At 35.2% G+C, this 25,573-nt stretch overlaps 1 protein-coding gene across 2 annotated transcripts; it reads right to left on the minus strand.

The window, feature by feature from the left end:
• Positions 1–1,271: 1,271 nt before the first annotated feature.
• On the minus strand, positions 1,272–21,832 carry LOC126828710 (protein mono-ADP-ribosyltransferase PARP3). 2 transcript variants are annotated; one of them, XM_050558658.2, is made up of 12 exons: positions 21,673–21,832; positions 16,593–16,798; positions 15,849–15,983; positions 13,352–13,531; positions 12,557–12,686; positions 11,484–11,704; positions 8,413–8,475; positions 6,427–6,522; positions 4,329–4,412; positions 3,869–4,046; positions 3,497–3,640; positions 1,272–3,006 (listed from the first exon to the last, which is right to left on the minus strand). In XM_050558658.2, exons 2-12 carry the CDS (start codon positions 16,776–16,778, stop codon positions 2,831–2,833), a joined length of 1,593 nt encoding a protein of 530 aa, XP_050414615.1. In that variant the 5' UTR covers positions 16,779–16,798; positions 21,673–21,832; the 3' UTR covers positions 1,272–2,830. The 2 variants fall into 2 exon arrangements, with proteins under 2 accessions (XP_050414615.1, XP_050414617.1); XM_050558660.2 differs by lacking the exon at positions 21,673–21,832 and adding an exon at positions 17,621–17,642.
• Between the last annotated feature and the right edge of the window lie 3,741 nt (positions 21,833–25,573).

Genomic DNA, 25,573 nt, shown 5'->3' on the forward strand with positions numbered 1-25,573 from the left:
TATCTCTAGACGGAACACAAGCTAAAAACACGATTTTTCGTACAATCATAGGCCATAATTCAGGAAGTTACGATCTGATATGTGCGAATATTGAAAGGAACCAAGATCTTTGGGTTATAAACTTGCATTTCAAGTTTCATCAAAATCGGATCAAAATTGTGGCCTCTAGAGGGTCCACAACTTTGATATACCAGATGTTTACACTATTTGCATACGAGGGGCGGCCATTTTGTCCGGCAGTTTTGGTCCGATTTTCATGGAATTCATACTCAGGCAAAATTATGGTGTAACGGTGATATATTCGAACGTTTTTTTTTTAAAATCGGATAATAATTGTGACCTCTAGAGGGACCACAAGCTAAAAACGCGATTTTTCGTACAATCTCGGGCCATAATTCAGGAAGTTACGATTCGATATTTAAGAAAATCGAAAGGAACCAAGATAATTAGGTTATAAGCATGCATTTCAAGTTTCATCAAAATCAGATGGAAATTGTGACCTCTAGAGGGTCCACAACCCTGATACACTATATTTTGACACTATTTGCGAACGAGGGGCGGCCATTTTGTCTGTCAGTTTTGGTCTGATTTTTACGAAATTCGAACTCAACCAGCCTTAGAGTGTAACAGTGATATATTCAAACATTTTTTTTAAATCAGATAATAATTGTGACCCCAACAGGGTCCACAAGCTAAAAATGTGATTTTCCGTACAATCAGGGGCCATATTTCAGGAAATTATGGTCTGATATGCGCGAATATCGAGAAGAACCCCGATCTGTGGGTTATAAACATACATTTCAACTTTAAAACAGATCGGATAAAAATTGTGACCTCTACAGTATTCACAAGCTAAAAACGTGATTTTTCGTACAATCAGGGGCCATAATTCAGGAGTTTATGGTCCGATATGCATGAATATCGAAAGGAACTGAGATCTTAGGGTGATAAATCTATATTTCAAGTTTGATTGAAATCGAATAAAAATTGTGACCTGTAGAGTGTTCACAAACAAATTGTGGACGGACGGACAGGGGCGACGACAATATACGTCCACATGAAAATGTGGGCGTATAAAAATGGATGCATAAAATCTCCAGAAGATGACTGGCTCAGGTGCTTTTCAGTAAAACCATTTTGGCAATATTTACCTTTAATTGTGGTGTTTCAAGTTGACTTTAATTGTATAATGCAGTATTAACAATACTTTTAAGTATGCTTCTATTATTTTATTTAGTGATTGATCACAAAACATATATATATATATATATATATATATATATATATACACACACACAAAACAATTATATATATATGTAGTCATAACAAAGGTAGAAAATTTAAACTTACTCTAACAAAATAAATATAAAAACAAACACTAGTAAAATTAGTATGTGTATAAAACATGGAACGATAATAAATATATCTTAATAAAATAAAGTACAATATGACAGAAACAATTTCCGGTGCGATCTATTTCAAACGTTTGGTTTTGAGAGATTGTTTTTAGTTGCCATGTTTTACTTTTTGTTTGAAATGGTGAATCTAAAAACTTAACAGGGCTCAAACTGATAACAACTGTTGACATATGTGTTGTTAAAACTAAACTCAACACTTAATGACTTTTTACAACTGTTAACATACGCACTGTCAAAACTAAACTTAACACTGCATTAAAATGACTACCTAAACTGTTGACATATCATTGTCAAAACTAAACTCAACACAGTATTAAAATGACTGCTTACAACTGGAGTCATGAAAGTTGATCACATTCTACTTCCACAACTCTTAATATGCCTAATTTACAAATACTTTATGTTTCGAAATCTAAAATAAGAATATTGCTCACACAAGGCTATTCATTAGTATCCCAATAATCTAATAATCCAGTTGGTTTGTACTTATCACAAGCATGTATTATATATAATCTATGAAAGTTTCTATTGATACAAATGATAAATATAATAAACATATTGTCAAATAAATGATCATTTAAAAAATATACCATTTAAGTACAGTACCATCAAAGCTGTGTATTCATAACTACTGGTAGGTTCATATACAAACCCCAGTGATTTTTCGTACAATCAGGTGCCATAATCCAACAAGTTATGGTCTGATGGGCGAATATCGAAAGTGACTGAGATTTTTGGGATATAAAGATATATTTTAAGTTTCATCAAAATCTGATAAAAATTGTGTCCACAATCTAAAAACGTGATTTTTCTTACAATCAGGTGCCATAATCCATGAAGTTACAATCTGATACATACCAATATCGAAAGGAACTGAGATCTTTGGGAGATAAACCCATATTTCAAGTTTCATCAAAATCAGATAAAAATTGTGACCTGTAGAGTGTTCACAAACAAATTGTGGAAAGACAGACGGACAGGAGTGACCACAATATACGTCCACATAAATATTACCAACAAAATACAAATCATAACGTGGCAGGCTATCTTACACATTAAATGAATATATGTGTGTGTAAAAATCACAGTCTAATTAAAATTATATCAATAATTCGTTCTGTTTACTATACATGTGTATATTTCCCTCTGAACTTGAACTCCAGAACAAAGCACCAATGAAATACCCTATTACAGAAAATTTACATGAAATGTTTTAAAGTGTTGTAAATGACATCTTTTGATTGGAAAAGTAGTACATACAATCTAGATTATTGGCTTGGCTTAAAGTGAAAGGTTCTATTATTAAGCAAATTTCCTGAGCGCCTGAGCTTGTCTCCGTAGATTTGAGCCCCCATAATAAAGTAACATTTAATCTTCATTAGACTGTGAGTAATGGATGACACAGAGTTTGTTTAGTAAGCAAATTCTAATTGTAACATATATCGTAATCTATTCTGACTCTCTTTATATACCAAATATTCACTCTGTGAAAAATTGGAACGTGACGGATTGTTCTGCTTGATAGGTTTACCCTGGGGTATAATAACATCATTACCATCAATTTTAATTATTTTATCTTTAGATGGATCTGTAAAAAAGAATGAAATATATATAAAATATTTAGGTCACTTATAATAAGCATCTGAATAGTTGAGATTTTTATTATTGTCCTTGAAAGTTTCAGACTTATCCTTTCTTTTAACCACATGAAAAACATTGGTCTTCTGGTTAAGCTGCCGTTCTCTGAGTGACATATGATCAGGATAAAATAAAACTATAAGTGTTCACTAGTCACAGGACAGACAAGAGATTATGAAAAATGTTAATGCATGTATTTCCTTATCACTTTAGAGCACAACATATGAAAATTTAAAAACACATTTGTTAACTCAAATCACAGGTTGAACAGATCAATGTCATAACAGATTTGGATCAAAAATAAGTTTCTATTAGGTTAAATACATACTAAAAGTGTACACCCTACTGTATAATTTACCGTTCCATCCACCCAGAATTTGTTATGGTGTATTATAATGATTGCTGATTATAGGCAGAATGTATGAAAGCTATTATCATACCTGGTTCTGTGTCACCTTTAGCAAGAACTGAATCAAAACCTTTAGGAGCAGACTTGAGTGTATGATCATCAGTATAAATTACTTTCTCTTTTCCCAGCGCTACTTCACTCAAAAACATCACACCTGTTTTATTATTACATGATACTGAAATAAATAACAGTGAGAAATAGACAACAGTGAAAAATAAATAACAGTGAAAAATAACAGTACCAGTAATAAAATAAATATTTGACAATAAAAAACAGTAATAAAACAAATGATTGTGGAAAACAAAGAGAAACAGTAAATAAAAAGCATAGTAGGAAATAAATAATTCTGTTTGAAATATTAAAGAATTACGAAAAATCCAGTAATTCAATACAATGATCTTACCATATCCAGCAGATTTACCATTCTCTGAAGCAAAGTAGATGCCCTTTCCTACCCTACCTCCACTGTGGGGCATAATACGTAAACCAGTTTTTAATATGGCAGCTACGACAGCAATATTAGTTCCATGCCAAAGTAACTTTCTATTTTTAATATCTTTATGAGCCTTAAATCTCGCATCCTGTTTAAAAGATAATTTTTAAATAAATCTATATGTGTGAAGACACACAGCAACCACTAGCTTAAGTAATACCATACACTCCATTTGTAGACTTGTAATTTATATACATGACACAGTTCTATGTATTTCCAGTTCAATCATTAAGTGCAGTTGAATCAATTTGTAATTTATAGTAGTATTAATGTAATAAAGCATATTTTGGTACAAATATACATCTTTAGTAATAGTTGTTCAACTTGTACAAAGAATTCAGTTAAAATAAACAAAGAAAATATTCCTTACATCTCCGTCACGACTTAGTTTCCAGACATGCTGCAATTTAATCTTGCGATAACCCTGAGTTTGATCAGTGTATGTTTCAATCAACTGTCAACGAAAAAAAGACAAACAATAAAGTTATGCTCCCTAAAATTTGGTTTTCAGATATACTGTTATTTACTTGCAGGAATCATCAAATTCCAAGTGAAATATTTTTTTAAAACGACTCACTGAATATCCACGAGGCTGGACAGGCAACCCTACTCCTTGTCACGTACAACTGGGGATTCGAAAACCACGCCAGTTTACTCAATGACAGGGGGAGCCATGGTGGCTAGGTGGTTAAGACGCTGGCTCGCTAGCCTGGAGGTCGGGTGTTCGATCCCTGCATTGGCCGAGAAAGTTCATCTGGATTTTCAGACGTGGTTTCCCCTTGTCAGTGGTGCAGAACGGAGGGCCTGACAAGGACAGCTGTCTAGTCCTTCGGATGAGACAAAAAACTAATGTCCCGTGTATACATTGGAATGCACGTAAAAGATTTCTTGGCAGTTGGAATTCAATAGGCGATAGTGCCGCTGCCCGGGCAAAATTTCCCTCATAGCACACTGTATGGCGCATGCCCGTCTTCATTAGACCAGTATAGGAGCAGAACAGTAGCACGTTAAACCCCATTTCATTTCATTTCATTTCATTTCTCCATGACAGGCTTTATGATACGTCAGCGTGCACGTGCTAACCATTCGGCCATCCAATCCCCAATTGGCTTAGCAGACTTATTGGTTACTGCAAAGCCTAAATCATATGACTGTTTATGAAGTCTTTATAAACAGTCTAGCTAACATTTGAATATAAAATAAAAGTAGAAAAATATTGATACAGCAAAAAAGTATTGATACAGTGTATCACAGTTGATCGTATTGCAATATATCGATATTTTTTGACAGCCCAAAACAAATGTATTATGAACATATAAATTAATGTTTTTGCAGTCATTCTTTCATTTGAAGATATAGCCAATAGTGTTAACTGGTCCCTTAAAGCGGTAAAAATAAGTTAAATCAAAGATGGCCGACATTTGCCAATTCACCCGAAAAAGTGTTAGTAAACCTAAGATTCATAATTGCTAAAAATTAACTAGTTGTACAATATGATACAAAAAAAAAAACTCCATTAACATTATAGAACAATACTATCTCATATTTTAAACTGTTGGCTTTACTATATGCCATACAAATTAAGTCATAATTGGAATGCGAATTGGCATGTAAACTTCCAAGAATTATTACACAGTGGGGTTCCCATACAGTAAAATAGAAATGAAAAAGCCACATCCTTATTTCAAATAGCCTGTGCAGCATAATTCAGCATAATGTATTTAACTTTGGTGTTACCTAAGTGCAGATTTAAGCGGGGGGTGGGGTGGAGAACAAGTAAACGCCCTCCTGAGACAAAGTCCCCTCAGACCCAGTCCAAAAAAATTAAAAGCTCAGTATTATATGTCGCTATCTGATTTTTTGTTAATGCCTGCAACGCTTAATTCCACAATGTCATCATTCCTCTAATTAGGCTATGATATTTGTAATAAATAGTCAGTGATAAAGGCAACATCGTCTTTTGTATGTAATGACGACTTCGCACCCGTTGTGTCACGTGACACAAACATAACCTCTTTTAATCGATTTTTTATAGCCGGGTATTCCCCGACAATTGCAATGTTTTGAGAAGGATTTGAAGCAAAATTATGATAAATTAATTAGTTTGAATATGTTTTTAGTCCAAATATATCATCAAACCACCCAGTTTGTACCCGGGAATGTATCTTTAATGGAAAATAGCTTAAAAACCTGAACTTTACCCTCAAAATTTGGGACTTTCCAGCACTCCAATTTTGGTAAACTTTTAAAATGTCATTCAGTACACTCAACACTACCCAAAATCAAGTTTACACTAAAAATAGTCATACTCAATAAATATTCTTGGATAAGGGCTACATGTAAACAAATATGCAAAAATTGGCCGACAGGCAAAACTTTCAAGTGAGAATTTTGTAACAAACCACTGTTTTCTTCATGCAATTATTCTTTACTTAATTTTCATGGTATATAAATTTAATTAACTTTACCTTGAAATCATTAGATTTGGGATCGACTAATTCTAGCTCACATTTCAGCATATCATAATTAACATCAATTGGGTTAGGCACCTCTCCCTTTACAGCCTGAAAAGAAAAATTATGAATTTATATATACAGTAAAATGGATATGAACAGATACACAATATTTTTTTTTTTTTTTTTTTTTGGGGGGGGGGGGAGGGTGTAACTTAAATTTAAAGCCATTTGATTATAAAGTTCAATGATTTTGTATCCTGGACCAATAAGGCTGCAAAACAAAGGAAAAACATTTTGTTTTCTGACATATATTTTTTTTACCAATCAATGACATGGGACACAAATAAAACAGTTAGTACAATACTTATTTCTCTATTCCTCTGGGATTTGTGAAAAAATAATGCAAATGAAATTTGGATCAATCTAGATGTCCACATGTGTATTTTTAGTGTCATAAATGCTTCTAGCATTCCTATATTATATTTCTATGCAAATACCTATACTAATTCTTCTGGTTATTTATGTATTTGGGTCATTCCATGTCAAGTGGACCAAATTTCGGAAAGTTGGGAACATGACCCCCTCCAAAAAATTTATAAAAAATATATGTTTTAGAACATGGACTTAAGCTAACAAATCCAAAATTATTCTTCTCTAGTTCAAAAAAATGCTGAGATATGGCCATTTGAAATAGGGAACTGTAACGGATCATAAATTCAGTAATTTTTTTCAGGTTTTCAGGTTAACAGAACACAGTTTTTATGGGATACAATCACTAGTTTATTCTAAAAGCACGACGTTTCGACAAGTATCCTCTACAAGCTTGATAACGATAAGAGGATACTTGTCGAAACGTCGTGCTTTTAGAATAAACTAGTGATTGTATCCCATAAAAACTGTGTTCTGTTAATTTGTTCCCTGATCGCTAAATGCCACTTAAAGAATAGGTTTTCAGGTGCTTTAAACACACATTTCTAATAGGAGTAGAACTCTTGAACTTTGTAATCTAAGACAGCATTTGGTGTAGATTATGTATTTAGCATCCCACTTATTGTTCAATGCATACTGTTCATGCAAAATGTGGCAAAATGTGGAACAAATGAACTATCCACATTTTTTCCAGTATTTCCACAACCACTGGCAAAGTCACAATTGCATACACAACCTCCAAAATTGGCATAGTTAATGTCAGTTTGTCTTATATCAATTTACAAAAGACTCCGAGTCGATGGGATATATACTTTTCCAAATATTCAGTCTCGAAATTCAGTACCCATTTTCACCTTCATTTTTGGCCATGTGGGACAGAGGTTAAAATTCTGAAAAAGTTTGCGTGGCAAAGATGTGTCGATCTCCGGTCCTATGCTTCGTGAAAAAGCTTTGCTATTCACCAAAGAACTAAAAATTTTCCCGTTAATAAATCTACATGTAAACTAGATTAAAATTACCATCTTTCTTGTTTGTAAATATATATATATATATATATTAGTTGTCATACTGTTATTTATGTACATGTTTATATTGTATGCTATCCTCAATGGGTGTTACGATACAATAAAATTTTTATCTTATCTTATCTAAGAGAGGTTTATTTCTCACCAGATTCATGCCAATAAATTTAATGTTTTTTGTATATTATCTATTAAACACTCATATCATCACATCTCTTAGATAAAAACAATGTCCAGATAGCACCACCAAAGATGATCATGGCATAGGGCAAGACGTCTTTGTGTTTGGATTAGGTCAGAACAATCTTTGCTTATCACAATCATTTGATTCTGAAATATTTTGGGCTACATTTGTTGGCCACTATTTGAACACAATCAAATTTTTGGAAATCTGAAGGCTGGACTTTGCATGATATTTTTAGTATATATATGTATTTCTTCTCAATGCATCATGTAGAGCGAGTATTCAAATTAATACATGGAATATAATATAAAGGAAAGCAATACAGTGGCATATTTAATAAGCTACTATAAAAGAACAACTTACTTCTGTCATCATCTTATCCTTTTCTTTTGTCATTTCTTGAGCTAATTCAATATCAGCTAACACCTGTAACATAAAAGATAATATCAAATTAATTTCCATATTTACATTTACTTAAGGCAATTATATTAATCAGTATTATGGTATTGGATATTTAACACTGCTGTACTACAGGATATATTAGAGTATAATTAGAAGACTTATTATGGGACTTATTATTTCATTAACAATACTCTTCATACAAACTGATTTGTACATTGCTTTTTCAGGTATACCAGTATGTAATTAATTTGAAATATTTGATTTGACTGGAAGACATTTCCATTCACAGTAGGATTTGGAAGGGAAATAAAGGTCCAAATAAAGAGCTATATTTGACATATTATTTTAGAGATTGTTTAAATAAATACTTCACAGCAGTAAACCCAAGGAATTCTAAACCATCATTTTACATTCACTGTTAGGTTCTTAGGGACCAAGATCTTTTGGATATAAACATATATTATAAGTTTCATAAAGATCAGATAAAAACTGTGACTTCTAGAGGATATACAACCATGGTATTACATACTTTTATACTATTTGCGTACACATAGCAGTCATTTTGTCAAACAGTTTTAGTCCGATTTTCACTAGATTTGAACTCAACCATCATTAGTGTGTAATGGTGATATATTTAAACTGTTTTTTTTAAATCAGATAAAAATTGTGACCTGTACAAGTACGACAAGCAAAACCAGCAGCTGCCAGGCAGGATACGCCAATATTTTGCAAGAGATGGATAGAGAACAAGCTAAAAGCAAACATGATTTTTTGTACAATCAGGGGCAATAATCCAGAGAGAGAGAGAGAGAAATGGGGTTTAACGTCCACTCGACACAAACTAGGTCATTTCGGGACTAACATATGGTTTAATTTTATTTTATAATTCGCTTTGCACGTAGGGGTCTTTAGCAGTGGGAGGAAACCGGAGGACCCGGAGAAAACCCACGAGGTTGGACAGGCAACCCTTCTCCTTGTCACGTACAACCGGGGATTCAAAACCACGCCAGTTGACTCAATGACAGGCCTTATGATACAGCGCGTGCACGTGCTAACCATTCGGCCATCCAACCCCCCCAATAATCCAGAAAGTTATGGTCTGAAAATGCGCAAATATCAAAAGGGACTGAGATCTTCGGGATATAAAGGTATGTTTTAAGTTTCATCAGAATGGGATAAAAATTGTGACCTCTATCGGGACCACAACCTTCGTAATGCATACTTTTACACAATTCGGGTACAAAGAGCGGCCATTTTGCCAGACAGTTTCATTTCGATTTTCCCGAAATTCAAATTTAACCTTCATTATGTTGGAATGGTGGAATATTTAAATGGTTTTTAAAATCGGAAAAAAAAATTGTGACCTCTAGAGAATCCGCAAGCTAAAAATGCGATTTTTCGAACAATCAGGAGCCATAATTCAGGAAGTTACGTTCGGATATATGCCATTATCAAAAGGAACCAAGATCTTAGTGTGTAATGGTGATATATTCACATGTTTTTTTAAATCGGATAAAAATTGTGACCTCTACATGGACAGCACGCTAAAAACATGATTTTTTGTACATTCAAGGGCCATAATTCAGGAAGTTATGATCCGTTACGTGCGAATATTGAAAGGAAAACCAAGATCTTTGGGTTATAAAGATGTATTTCAACTCTCATCAAAATCGGACCAAAATTGTGACCTCTAGAGGGTCTTCAAGCTTGATATACCAGATACTATACTATTTTGTCGACAGTTTTGTCCCGATTTTCACAAAATTCGAACTCAATGAACATTATGGTGTAAGAGTGATATATTCAAACGTTTTTTTTTTTAAATCGATGATAAGGAACCAAGATCCTTGGGTTATAAATTTTTCATTTCAAGTTTCCTCAAAATCAGAAGAAAATTGTGACCTCTAGAGGGTCCACAACATTGATATACCATATTTTTACGCTATCTGATTACGAGGGGCGGCAATTTTGTCTGTCAGTTTTGGTCCAATTTTTACGAAATTCGAACTAAACCATCCTTAGGGTGTATTGGTGATATATTCAAACGTTTTTTTTTTTTAAATTGGATAAAAATTATGACTGCTATAGGGTCTACAAGCTAAAAACATGATTTTTCGTACAATCAGGGGCCATAATTCAGGAAGTTACCGTCCGATATGCGCGAATATCGAAAGGAACCAAGATCTGTGTGTTATAAACTTACATTTTCAAGTTTCATCAAATTCAGAAGAAAACTGTGACCGCTAGAGGGTCCACAAGCTAAAAACGTGATTTTTTGTACAATCAGGGGCCATAATCCATGAAGTTAGGGTCTGATTCATGCCAATATCGAAAGGAATCGAGATCTTAGGGAGATAAACCTATATTTCAAATTTCGTTAAAATCGGATAAAAATTGTGACCTGTAGAGTGTCCACAAACAAAATGTGAATGGACAGACGACGACAATTGGGTGGCGACAATAAACGTCCACATTAAAATGTGGGCGTATAAAAATGTCGCATCTATCATGTTCACAAGGGTTTTGACAAAGGGGGTAACTCTGGAACAAAAGTCACAGAACACAGAATAATGATAGGGTTGTCCTCTCATGACAAAAATATGCTTCACCTAAGATTTGAAATAGATTCATTAAAGACTGAAACCTCTATCATGTTCGCAAGGTTTTTGGTAAAAGGTGTGTAAATCTGAAATGCTGACTATCGATAGGGTTTCGTCCTACTAAGTATCTGTTAAAAACAATCAATAGCGTCTAGTTCATTCCCAAAGGGAGATTACTCTGGTATAGAAGGTTGCAGAACGCTGAATTATCGATAGGGTTCGTTCTCTCAAGACCACAATGCTTCGCACCAAATTTGATTAAGATCAGTCAAAAAACTGTAGTCTCTATCATATTCACAAGACAATTGTTGACTGATGGACAAACAGGGTGACGACTATACATGCCCAAACTATGTGTGGGTACATAAAAACCTTACGATTGTAAAAGTATCACATTCTATAAATTCCTTAGAATATAGATTAATTACATACCATCAACATATCCATTTTCTGTCTGACTAATTCCAATGTGTCTATCTTTGGTGGAATACGACGTCCAAAGCTATGGGGAATAGCTGTGTAGAATCGGGAAGATAACTCTGTTAGATTACCTTTTTTTTTCTTGTTTAAAATATCTTCTATCTCATCTAATATCTCAAAACCTTTAGCTATCTGTGATTTACTGAGTTTACCCAATGGCATTTTATTAACATCTGTAATATCAATTCAGTGATAAAATACACACATTGTGCTTCAGATTTCTGATTTTCATTTCATTTTCTCTGACAATCGATAGGAATCTCCTCAGTTAGTAGCAATTTGTGGTAACACTGCTGTCTAAATGAAACACAGTGACAGCAATATAATGCTATGCTCTTCATTTTAAATATCAGATGATTCTCTCATCCCGCCAAATTATAGCCTTAATAATGAAACTGGGCCTATACAGCAGAGGTCACAGAGCCTGCCTAGCAAACTTGGGTGTCTGCTGCCCTAATATATTACTCCCTATGAAAATAATTAATATTGATAATATCAATGTTAAACAAAATGTAAAACATGTCTAAAATCAGAAAAGCATTATTTATGGATTAAATAAATCATATGGCTAACAATTTCAAATGCTTGACCTCTCTGTTAGCTTTACATGTGGATGTAAAACTTTGAAAGAAACCTGTTTGTCATCTCACCAATCAAATAAACACATAAACTCCAATTAATTCTGACCCAGAACAGGTGATAGGACTTCAAGGGCGGATCTAGTGGAAGGCACACCCAGTGCACCCCCCCCCTCCAAACTTTATATAAATCCAGACGTCGGGTGTTTGAGTAAAGTAATTTTCACCATTGCCTCTCTCTACCTCAACCATTTACCAAGATATCTGACTTAGAATGTCCCATTGTAATTCATTATTATAGAATGGGATTCTTTTCTCATATCACTGGAAATAGCATTTCCGGGCTTCTAGTTGTCAACAATTTCTGTAGGGAGGGGAGCGGGGAGCTGCCGTCTTTGCCCCTACCCCACTAGGGTTTCTGGATTTCCCCTTGTGTCTTGGTCTTACCAATATCAAACTTCTTCATGGAATCTTTAAACATATCCAAGTCAAATATTAAAGACATAAATTTTTGTGTTGTTTTATCTAATTTTGATTCTGCAATTGTCTTCCCTGACAAATCAACCTTTACAGGAGCCTAAAAAAAAGTTAAATATAGAAACTGTTAAATATGGAATAGTTTGCATCTTTTACAGAACGGACAGAACTAGAGTCTAGTGGTAAGGAAGGAGGCATGCAGTATTGTTCAATGCATAGTACAACTCCCTTTTTATTTGCCCAAATAAACTTGATAGTCACTAGAGAAAAATGGTGTTTTTCAGTCTTAATCACAAATGGGCATTATTGGAAATCAGCGATAGTATAACATATTGATTGGTCAGGTTACAATTTAGATATGCAAATCTTTGACAGTATTTTGTTCAAAATATGAACTGAAATGAAAACATTATCATGACTCGGATCTAAAATATTCAGTCTGTATCCGATCAAAAATCCTATCAGCTTGAATTGCAATCCGTTTTGATTTGTTTATAATTGATCACTTTTATTATATCTCATAACCTGAACAAGTGTTCACATGGAATTTTATGTCTGGAGCACGTCTGTTCAATATTGATAACACAAATTAATCTTAACATAAATGTAAACCACTGACATAAAATTTGAACATGGTAAGGCACCGACATCGCAAAATACTATCAAACTTAATGAAATTGATACATTCATTCAAATCAAAGAGGTCCTGTCAATTCAAATATAGAATGACAAAGTTATAGATATATAGCAAACTGTAACCATTACATCGACTTCATCCTCATCATCATCTCCTGCCATCTCTATTAAAGTATATTTTCCTGGTTTAGCTTTAAAATCCTCACGATCAGCCCATTTATTTTTAGTTTTATCTTGAAATTTCTTCTCAAACATTTTAATACATTCTTCTTTTGTTCCATGAGTGAGTTTGGAGTCACCACTTTCTCCCTAAAAATAATATGTAAAGACTCTATAAAACAATATTTCATTCATTTTTTAAACTTTCCTATTTCTGAAAGGTTAAAGATGAATTATGTAAGAGCTAAATCTGCCTATTGCAGGTCTTTATTTTGGTTTCAAATGGAGAAAATGTTTCAATCCATTTAAATCTTGGGCATGTTACTATTTTATTTGATTTTATTTATGATGTGTTGGCTGTTTATTGTTTACAATATCTTGTGTGTTCTTTCTTTTAAATTTTGTTTATGTGTGGTTTGGTCCTCATGCATTTAATATTAGTAACATGGCTTAGTAAACTTGGTTCTGTTGCCAATGGACATGGTCCAAAAATTGAGTTCAACTTGAACAAAGACAGTGCAAAAATGGTTGAATTCCGTTCAGTATTCACAAAGTTATGATAACATGACCCCATCTTTTATGGGTGGCAGAAACACCTGATAGAATCCAAGTCAGGAGATTAACTAGCATTGGTATTTTGATTTTATTTTCTTAATTAAAGATGCATTATGTAAAGAGCTAAATCTTTCTATTGCAGACCTTTCTGTTGGCCTCAAAAGATATCAATTAGACATTAATTCACTTGAAAAGCCAATAATCAACTCTCTAGGATGGTTATGATTTTGAATGGATTGAAACATGATTGCCATTTAATAATAATTTAAAGATGGGTTGCCAGGCAACGAAAAATACGCTCACAGCAGCTAAATCGTCCGGGCAGCAGTCAACAAGAGTTTACTTTTTTCGGTAATGAAACATTTATAATACACTAAAATCTGATTAAGAGTAACAACTTATTAAGTAATTATCAGAAAATCATTAGAATTTGTTTGACTTTTATAAAGTTCTGCCCATTGCTAATGTTTAGTATACAAAACATTTAAGATCATGGATTTCGCTGTTCAACTTATAAAAAATCATTGAAAATCAATATGTACTTGTTCGTCTCAAGACCTTAAACTCTGTGTATGAATCTAAAGTCAATCGGATGATAACTTTAGCCTCTAGAGCGTCAAAAGATTTTTCAAAGTGATAAAGTGATCAAGTAATTATCGGAAATCGTTGAAAATCAATAGGCATCTTTGTCTCATGACCTCAAACACTGCGTACAGATTTAAAGTCAATCGGATATTCACTTTAGCCTCTAGAGCATTCACAAGATTTTTTGATGTGATCAAGGGCCATAACTCTGTCAGTAATTACCAGAAATTGCAGAAAATCAATAGGCTTTTAGTTCTACGTCTCATGACCTTAAACACTGTGTATAAATTTAAAGTCAATCGGATATTAATTTTAGCCTCTAGAGCATCCACAAGATTTTTCAAAGTGACCAAGGGCCATAAATCTGGCAGTAATTATCGGAAATTGCTGAAAATCAATAGGCTTCTTGGTCCCATGACCATAAACACTGTGTATTAATTTAAAGTCAATCGGATATTAACTTTAGCATCTAAAGCGTCCACAAGCAATTGTGGACGCCGGACAGAAGGACGGATGCGACGACAATATACGACCACATTTCAATGTGGTCGTATAAAAATGGATAATCAATACTTTGTTTATAATCGAAACAATGGTAGCAATGAAAGTTGAGACTATGCTACTCTTAACTTTGCTCAGAATGAAGTAATTTTACTGAAATATTCAATATATTCCTTTTTCATTATCTATTTTTAAACTATTATAGCAAGAACGACCAGCTCTTTATCTAAAGTGTACATAATGTATCCATAAATATTAAACAATCAAGGATACATCAAGTCTTTTAGATGTAAAGTACATGTATAGACAATCACATATTTAGAAATTAATGATGGTAGTGAACATTTATAAAATATATCACCAGCTCTGGATAAAATAAGACACACTGTCACAAACACTATATATTATATAGTATCTACTTCAATCTGGTTAAAACACAGATCCTATTTCGGTTTGTTTTTATAGTTCAAAATTTCGTTTTACTTGTCTTTACTACACTAGGATCTGGAAGAGTTGTTATTTAACTCGTGTTCTGAATGGTGTCGGAGATAAGCCAATGAAACGGTCTGTTACGGCGAGCTTTAGGTGTGTTTTGCACTGAACTGTGGGTAATCCACTAGTAACATCAATGCTGATTGGTTAATCATATGTCTGACGTCATAAGGTCAAAAGTCGTTGTTTTGACTTCTGGCGTGACCTATCGCTATAACTTGTCAGATCTTCATGTAGTGTAGTCCATCGAAAGTATAAAAAAAACAAAACGAAATATAGATCTGTATTTTAATCAGATTGTATCTACTTGCAATTGTCTTTAAATATGACTTACCACACGTCCCCATCTATTCCATGCATAAAAGATACCAGTGCCATGTTCTAAAACTTGAATGATGTAGAATTTATTGTTATTATGACCGATATTTGTTTGATTTAACATACAATCATAATCTTCAAAAACACTTGCCTAAAAAAAAGTTAAAATTTATGTTAAAAATTGACATGATACCCAAATTACAATAAAGAGTAATTCTCAGGTTATTTCAAATTAAAAAGGATTCTTGTTCCCAATTAGTTAACCAAGGTAAATATATAATGGTGTTTAAATGAAATGGGATTTAATGTCCTACTGTTCTGCTCCAAACTGGGCTAATGAAGGTGGTATAATGGTGTTTGTAATTCTACAAATCTAATCTCATAAACAAATTTGACTACTTTGTTGAAAAGTATCTTTGCCAATATTTCTATGCCACTGACACACATCAGAAACTATGTATTATATATGTAGCAGAAGATGATGTTCACGGGATCTATTATTCAATCAATATTGCAGTCTACAAGTACTGACTTTTGATGTTTAGAAGAACCAGGCCCTACATATCAATAGTTCAATGGCTACCTCATTTTCACCTTCCTCTCAGTCTGGTACCCTTGGTAATAAATGGTAGGCTATGTTACCTCTGATAGAATTTTTTTTTTTTATATTAGAGTCTTAGCCCAACTCTATTTCATTGACATCTGACTGAAAGCTCAACAGGAAATTGTTCTGAAACAGTATGTGTGATAAAAATCTTACCCCACTCAAGGTACATCCTTTATCAGGTGCAAAAGTTTTTTTCTTTCCCTTGTCAGCAATTTTTAATTTATTAATTGTATCTTTCATTGTTGGAGCAGCAACTTCTTCTTCTTTCACTACTAACTTCTTAGCTTTTTTACCCCCTGCTGTTTTCTTGGCAGCTGCAGCTTTTCGTTTTGGTGGCATTTTGTTCAAATGTTCAAGATCTGCCAGCAAAAATATATTTCATCAATTCTAAACATGGATATTTCATTATTGTCCCGCCGTTCGAAGAAAACAGGGGACTATTAAAATGGGTTCGTCCGTCTGTCTGTCCATCCGTCACACTTTCTGGGACACAAACAATAACTCTCCTTCTAATTGAACTAGAAAGTTCAAACTTGGTGTAGGTGTTTATTAGGTCAATGCCTTGATGGAGTTCAAAGATGTGCATTTTCTGCTTAATTAAGTGAGAGTGATGACACATGATGTATAGTTTTATCACATCAATACCTTGAATAAGTTTGATAATGAACATTTCCTGCTGAGGGTAAGCCGAGTGATAAGCAATTTGATTGGTCGCGACTTTGGAACACAATAACTATCCTTCTAATTGATGGAGTGCGAAGATGAGAATCTTCTGCTTAGGCTAAGCAGAAATAAGCAATTTGATTGGTTGATGTTTTGGGACACGATAATTTGAGTTCTAATTAAGTGAGAGTGATAAAACTTGGCGTATAGTTTTATCACGTCAATACCTTGACTAAGTTCGATAATGAACATTTTCTGTTGAGGGTAAGCAGAGCGATAAGCAATTTGATTGGTCAAGACTTTGGAACACAATAACTCTCCTAATTGTGACAGAATGTTCAAACTTGGTGTAGGCATTCATTAGGTGAATGCCTTGATGGAGTTCGATGATAATTGTCTGCATACAGTCAGCAGAGATAAGCAATCTGACTGGTTGATGATTTGGGGCACGATAACTTTGGTTATAATTAAGTGAGTGAGAGTGATGAAACTCTGAGTAAGATTCATTATATCATTACCTTGACTAAGTTCGATGATGAGAATTTTCTGCTCAGACTAAGGAGTGATAAGAAATTTGATTGGTCAAGACTTCGGAACATAACAACTCTGCTTTTTAAATCTTCCTATTGCAAAAGCGAAAAATTTGACCTTTTAATCTCTGGGGTCACAAAGAACAAAGGTGAATTTAGTAAGTTTACGTTTTTATTGAAAGAGTCTCAAAACACCCCAATGGCGGACTGATTACCACTCGGCATCAGGTTGTATGCAAAATTTTACTCTAGAAAATTTGGGTCTGGTTTTATTATTTTCAATTTCGTAGCCAACTGTGATGCCTTTTTTTCTATCAAGAACAGGGCAGCATGAATTAAAGGATGTGATGAATAACACTCATTTTCCCTTGTCACAGAGCTTAAAGGGACCATCCCGATTTGAACAGTCTCAGAAATAAAAGTCAGTGTACGTATGAAATTGAAGTGCCAAAATATAGAGGACTGGTGTATTTACCATGTCTCAAAATTTCAGCTGAAAATACTGAACAAAATTTGAGCAAGAATACTAAATACAAAATATGTACATAAACATTACAGCTTCAAAAGCATTATCCGGACACATAACCCTTTTAAAATTTTGGGTCAATTTTTTTGTTGGGTGACCTGATAATCTATTGCCGTTCCTTTAGAGGTCTCTACAGTGCATGACCCACATGCTGTACTTGATAACAAAAAGTAAATTTCACCGGACACGTTATTTTTATAAAATAAGTTTAGTTTATCCAAACACCATGTAATACAGCTTGGGACACGAGGCTCCATTTCCAAATGAAGACTGACGGGTTTAAGTTGTTTAAAACATATCATGTATACTGAGTTAGTTGCTTGGCCCTCAGGTAAAAGATTTTAAGGAAATGAAATGGGGTTTAACGACCTACTCTTATACTGGGCTAATGAAGATGGGCATACGCCATACAGTGAGCTATGAGGGAAATTTTGCCCGAGCAGCTTCACTATGGCCTTATATCAAATTCCAACTGCCAAGTGATCTTTTACATGCACGCCAAATGACTGTATTTGGCAGGCCCTTTGTCCTGCATCACTGACATGGGGAAACCATGTCGGTAAATCCTGATGAACTTTCTCAGCCAAAAACTTTTAACACAAAATTAAGCCCTTTTCTAATTTAATTTTAATTCTAGTTTTCCTAATTGTTAGTACATGTATATTGTGTTTGCAGCAGAGACTGTGAGAGAGTTAGCTGAGCTATTTATATAACCATCTCTGATTTAGGTCGACTATTGAACACATTATCAGCTAATTACTATATTTGACAGAGAAATTGATTGTGCCTTATTGCAATGTTAAAATTAAATGTCTTTTTTTTTCATTTCATCCAAGCTTCTTGGAGTCATTGTTAAATGTATGTAAAATCATTGCATTGATAATGAATAAACAAGTAGCCTACCATCCTACCAATATTTACCAACATTTTATCCTTTTGGGTTTAAGGATGTCCACCAATAACGTAGTTCAGCTCTGAACGTAGGTCTCATTATATATACACTCGCCCTGTACATTCAGGAACTGCCCTTTTGAATCCTTAGTCAATTTTACAAGGTAACTTTTTACTACTAAACGGTCATGTGTCAGTCTTTGTGAACAATGTAAAGGAACATTTTAGTGAGAAAATAAGACCCTTGCTTACCTCGCTTGAGTCCAGCATGTACGACAGAACATGCTGTTAAAAATACTTCCCCTTCTGCTAAACGGCTTGGCAGAAGCCACTGAAATCTAACCATAGGGTAACGCACAAATTTACGTAACTTGGCTATGAATATATGACGAAAAGAAATTTAGGTAAGCAGGGGAGAAAAAATTGGAGTCTTTGAAAATATCTGATTTTAATTGGGTTAGGAAAAGTAATAAATGACTGAAGATTCTCAACTTTTCAAAGATTCCAATTTTTGGAGCTGACACTTTTTCGACAAGGATTCAAGGGCGGTTCTTGAACGTACAGGGCGAGTTAACATAATGAGACCTACGTTCAGAGCTGAACTACCGGTAATGGTGATAACAGGCCCTATAGTGATTGACATCCATTTTTACTATGAAACGAATGCCCAGGGTTTAATGTCCTACTCCGACTAAGCTAAACGAGACGAGCATAGTGTGCTATGAGTATGAGAGAAATTTTGCCTGGACAGCGGTGCTACGGCCTACTCTATCGAATTCCAACTGTCAGAGGATATTTTCTGTGCACGCCAATCCTATTGGGCTTCACTTTTCTATCCCATCCAAACGACTGTATTATCCGTTTCCCCTTCCCGGGCCCTCGATCTGTCCTGCAACACTGACAAGTGTTGAAGGGGGAACTGAAATGAAATGAAATGGGGTTTACAACTTACGTCCTATCGTTTAAACCCCATTTCATTTCATTTCCCCCTTCAACTAGTTCAACCCTTGTGGACCACGGTGGAAATTCAGATGAACTTTCTCCGTCAATGATGAGATCATTGTTCAATTGTTGTTGAAGATTTTGTCTTACCCCTAACCCTGAATTTATAGGTTTTAATCTTAAATACCTGACCCTAATCCTAAAATGTAAAAGTGATGGAAATAGAATTAGAGCGGGAGCCCATGGGGGTTAACCTAGCTGAAAAGTGTACCAATTTTCTCCTATATGGTCTCAATGCATGTATTTCTGGTATCATCAGAATGTAAGTCTGCCGGGTTTCTGGTGGTGGATGTGGTATTCCACGCCCAAAATGCCATGCCCCCCAACTAGGCTAGATTAGCTCAAAAGATCACATGAAAATCTTACAGCAGTGTACCGTACATCTTCAGGTGTTACATAAACACTCTAACAGACATTTCTAGTGGTGGGTTACCCCTGACAGAGCTATGTAATTGTCAGACATTTGTAGTGGTAGAGTATCCGTGACAAGAGTTTTCTAATTTTCAGACCACAGCTAGGCTAGATTAGCTGAAATCTGTACCACCTAAAACAGCTTTGGAGTTGTTCAGTACCACTACAGGAATCATGAATGACCACTGCCAGGCAGTTTGTGCGGTGGGTTACCCCTAACAGACACGCCCAAAATGCCCCCCCCCACTATGATGAACTAATCTAAAATCATAACGGCAATTAACTAACAATACGAATAAACAATACGAATATACAGCGGTGAACTAATCTCGGTCGTGATCGGTAATCAACAAAAATCGATGAGTAAAACTTATTCATTCCATATTATTGTTTATTTAACAATAAGTAAGTGTTTAACAGTTTATTTAACGATAAGTACAACTCAGTTAATTGACTGCTATTATAATAACAAGGGGGATGAAACAGCCCGATAAAAAATTAGGTTGGGATGAAACAGCCCAGGGTGAAACGGTTGTGGGATGAACTGACCCGCATCCTGGTCTTCCACGCCCAAAATGCGTGTGAACTAATCTCGGTCGTGATCGGTAATCAACAAAAATCGACGAGTAAAACTTATTCATTCCATACATTATTGTTTATTTAACAATAAGTAAGTAAGTGTTTAACAGTTTATTTAACGATAAGTACAACTCAGTTAATTGACTGCTACTAATAACAAGGGGGATGAAACAGCCCGATAAAAAATTAGGTTGGGATGAAACAGCCCAGGGTGAAACGGTTGTGGGATGAACTGACCCGCATCCTGGTATTCCACGCCCAAAATGCCATGCACCCCAACCGTTAGTGGGATAAAACCACCTGCTCCCGAATACCACACCCACCACCGGAAACCCGGCAGATTTACATTCTGATGATACCAGATATACATGCATTGATAACATATAGGTAAAAATTGGTACACTTTTCAACTAGGTTGGCCCCCTGGGCTCCCGGTCTAAATAGGGAGTCGGATCAAACATGAATGCCAATCGAACAACCGACCTCCAGGTTAGCGAGGCAATTTTTTAATTTTTACTATGATGAGTATGAAGTTTGTACTTTGTACTGTACCGGTATAGCTTATCAAATGAAATTGAAATTCGAATAATAAAAACGCACTTATGTCATATTTTTTAAATACGGTACATACCTGTATAAAGCCAATTAAACACAAAGCAGAATGTGTAAGCAACCTGACGATAAAGCAGAAATGGAAAATACCACAATATATCTGGACGTGTCAGCGCTTCGTACCTTCATATATAAATAGAAACTGTGGCGTAGTCTAATTAGTCCAGTAACATATCTTCCTAGTCAATTTCTACTATTATTGAGACTGGATAACAGGCAACTGAGGAAAATCTATGACGTATATTTTTATTTGCCGCTCGTCCAATGAAATTAATGAAATTTAACAAGTTACAACACTGATGAGAAACACTTATTGCGAAATTTCTGTTGACGAAAAGAAATCTGTTTTAACCTGCTGTTCTCTCAGCAGGCTCTAAATTGCCTACTGTGGACTGTGCCGGTGTGATAGTTTGAGTTGACTCCTGGTGTGTGATTTCTCCTGGGCACTTGCGCATGTCCGAAACTGATGTTTGCCTTAACAACGAAACTATATCTACTTCCTGCGGTGTGAGTTGGTTCCTGATCACTGGTCAGTACAGGAAAAAGTATCATGTATACTTGATTAGAGTTTTGTCATTAATAAAAATACTTGTTATCGTGACGCGTAGAAAAGCGGCCATGGGTTGTGGAATACGTGAGCTGTTGATGCGGTTTTTCTTGTTTCGGTCCTTATACCTCTTACTAAGTTACTTGAACTTGGTGTTCCAACTCGCGACTTCGCAGTCCATCTAGCAGGATTTCTACCGTTCGATCAGTCCAATTAATAGTCATATTTGCAATTTAATCAACGAGACGATAATCGAAAGTTCAACTACTTTTTCTTTGCACTTATCCGCCCCTGCGTCGAAAATGAAATCATTAGATATGCGTGCGCAGATTTGTGGCAAATTATTTGACGGCCTATCGTACACGAGAACTTCCAAATCTTTGACACATTTATTTGACGAAAAGCTAGCATGCCAGCTTTTGTCAAATCTCATATGGCAAATGAAAATGTGGCAAATTTCCTCTCGTATACGACGCGGGCTTTAGTGAGGTTCCGCAGGCAGTACGAACTACGAAGTGTTTATGTGCTGACGTCATCACTTCGTGTGATGTCTTGACATAAGCGGCGTTCGGTTCGTCCATTTTCTACGAAGAAATCGGGAAAAGTTCGTGGTTAAAAAACGATCGTACGACATCGTGATTTTCTCGCTGATTTGTGGATGAAATTCGTATTTTTTGCGGTTTTATAGAAAGATTGAACAATTACACTTCAGTAGAAGGTTGATCAGCGTCAAAGTGGTCTGCAATTGTTCTGATTTTCGGGCTGTGAAATTTGTTTTTTTTCTGGACAGTCGGCGATGAGGTCGAATCATCTCGAATTTGATGAAAAGTAAAAGAAATTGCAATGAGCTTCTTGAGGACAAAAATTTGATTTGATTTGACACTTTTTATTTAACCAAACTATAATAAACAGTGTTATTCCTTGTTTCAAGTGAACAACCGTGGAACTAAAGATCGGACTTCGCATTTTGGCGGAAACGGAAATCTGCCACAAACGAAGTACGAAGTACGGAGCCGCGTTCGTAGTTCGGACTTCGTCTGAATTAGTATAGAATACCTTGGAAATTATCCAATTTGTTTAATGTTAGCCTGGGTTAGCCACAACATTGTAGTGAAGACATTGCTTTATGACATATATGCTTAAACAGGCATTACCACGTACAGGTATATGTATGATATTGTAAGGACGTGGATTTGAAATGCACCCAATTAAGAAATAAAGTGGTAGATTGTGCCTTAGCTGAATTTTTACTAGCTCAGTGAACAGCACTACAGGTATACGATTGCTTGTCAGCTATGTTTACATATTAAAGATTAATGTTATTGTTGCCAGGTGAACTTATTTCAAGTGTTGATTGCCTTGGAAGGGGATTTAGGTGGGTTTCTAAGATAGAGGGGTGAGGTGGGAGTGTTAAAAGAAATAACTAATTTTCGTATGCAGCATGCAAAACGAAAAAGGAGTAGTAGTGCCGCAAAATTTATCGCATTGCACGTCGCACCCCTCCCACAAAGGAACCCTGCATAGAAGCGACGCTGTCGTTGGCTATAACTTCCTCGATAGGACAGAGGACTTGAAGCCGGGGGTTGCATAGGGGAACGCTTAGTCCGGTGACTGAAGGGGGGGGGGAGCGCCACTCGAGCTGTGAATTTATGAGACCAAGTTTTTCTAGACCAGTTTTTTGCGTAGATTACGAATCTGAGTGCTGATCAGGCGTTTGAGGGGGCGTTTTCGAGATATGGTTATGTTGACATAAATGATGATCATGTTATATAATTATTAATAAAATATAAATTTCCAGGACTGCCCAATCCCATCTCTAAGTGTTTATGATGCCCCAGGACAACTGTTTTGATTTCTGGCGAGGGGGGTTGGTGGTTGCAGGTGTGCGTATTTGTATGGGGGGGGGGGGGAATCGGCGGGAAATGAGTTCACTTCGATTTAAATGATGATTTTCGTAGAGCTTGATGAAACATCTCTAAATATGTTTATAATATTCCCATTGTGTGGGGATGGACTCTGGGTTGGGTGCCCGCGGGGGTGGGGGTAACATGTGTTTTTGTGGACAGAAATAATTTGGTTCAAAATTGACCTTAAAAGTGGTTTCTCGTTAGCTTTTTCATTCATAAACCATATTGCGTCATTCAATATAATGGTACTTTTCAAGAGATATGGAAATGTACATAAAAATAACACAGTAAATCAGAGACATGTTTAGATATTAGTTTATTCTTAGTCTTCATCAGAAGATTCAAAATATGAGCAGGATAAATATCTTCTTGCTTGCTGACCTGCAGCTCGCATATATCCTTTGGATATGCTTCAGATAACAATTCGCATTTCAAATCTTCATTCTAGCCATGCAGCAAAGGAACACTACAGCAAGGTGGTAATAAAGAAAGGTCTGTTATTTTTTCAAACGAGATAATTAATTCGTTCAAACGAGATAATTAATTCGTTCAAACGAGATAATTAATTCGTTCAAACGAGATACCAGATAAATAAACGAGATAATTAATTCGTTCAAACGAGATAATTAATTCGTTCAAACGAGATACTAACTCGTTCAAACGAGATACTAATTCGCTCAAACGTTTGACACCAATTAAGTAATGGGTCTTCGTACAAAACAGAATAAGAGTGAAAAACATTTTTTCAAACATGACAAGTTGACAAGTTTATTTTATACTACAGTATTGCGTGAGTAACGTGACGTATACTTTTGGTGTATGGATTCACGCAAATACATTATTTGGGATTGCTCTCTTCTATTTTCCCCGGGTGACAAGGAGTAGGGTCGCCTGTCCAACCTCGTGGGTTTTCTCCGGGTCCCCCGGTTTCCTCCCACTGCTAAATACCCCTACGCGCAAGCGAATTACTGAAATAAAATTGAACGGTGTGTTAGTCCCGAAATGACCCAGTTTGCGTCAAGTCGACGTTACCCCCCCCCCCACCTCTTCTCTCTCTCTCTCTTCTACTTTTGCATTGTTTGTTTACGTCATTCATTCATTTAGTCGCCGATGCAAACGTTTATTTTATACTATGCGTGAGTAGCGTGACGTATGCAATTTAGGTGCATGGATTCACGCAAATACATCATTTGGGATTGTTTGTTTGGTTTAAACAATATTTTATTCAGAAAATATCATATAATACATTACAGTTTTAAAGATATGATACAAAAACAAGCTAAAAGCTTATATAAATTTGCTTCATATATGTTTATGTTATTTACTTTTGATATTTCAAGAATATGATAATGTACTTGTTTCTTGACGACGAATGTTTAATTCAACAATGTAAATTAATAAAATAAATAAATGAGTAACAAGCCGTTCTAACCAGCACGCCAACTAACTAAATTACATTAGAAATA

This window comes from Patella vulgata, chromosome 7 (assembly GCF_932274485.2).
Source record: "Patella vulgata chromosome 7, xgPatVulg1.2, whole genome shotgun sequence".
Taxonomy (NCBI): Eukaryota; Metazoa; Mollusca; class Gastropoda; family Patellidae; genus Patella; species Patella vulgata.

What these genes read in the sequence shown, in the direction of transcription:
- LOC126828710 (XM_050558658.2), bottom strand. Translation starts at nt 16,778, where the DNA reads ATGCCACCAAAACGAAAAGCTGCAGCTGCCAAGAAAACAGCAGGGGGT. An exon ending in AGGATAAGATGATGACAGAA is followed by an intron (nt 6,523 to 8,412) that starts GTAAGTTGTTCT and finishes TTTTCTTTTCAG; the next exon opens with GCTGTAAAGGGAGAGGTGCC. An exon ending in CCAAATCTAATGATTTCAAG is followed by an intron (nt 4,413 to 6,426) that starts GTAAAGTTAATT and finishes TTTCGTTGACAG; the next exon opens with TTGATTGAAACATACACTGA.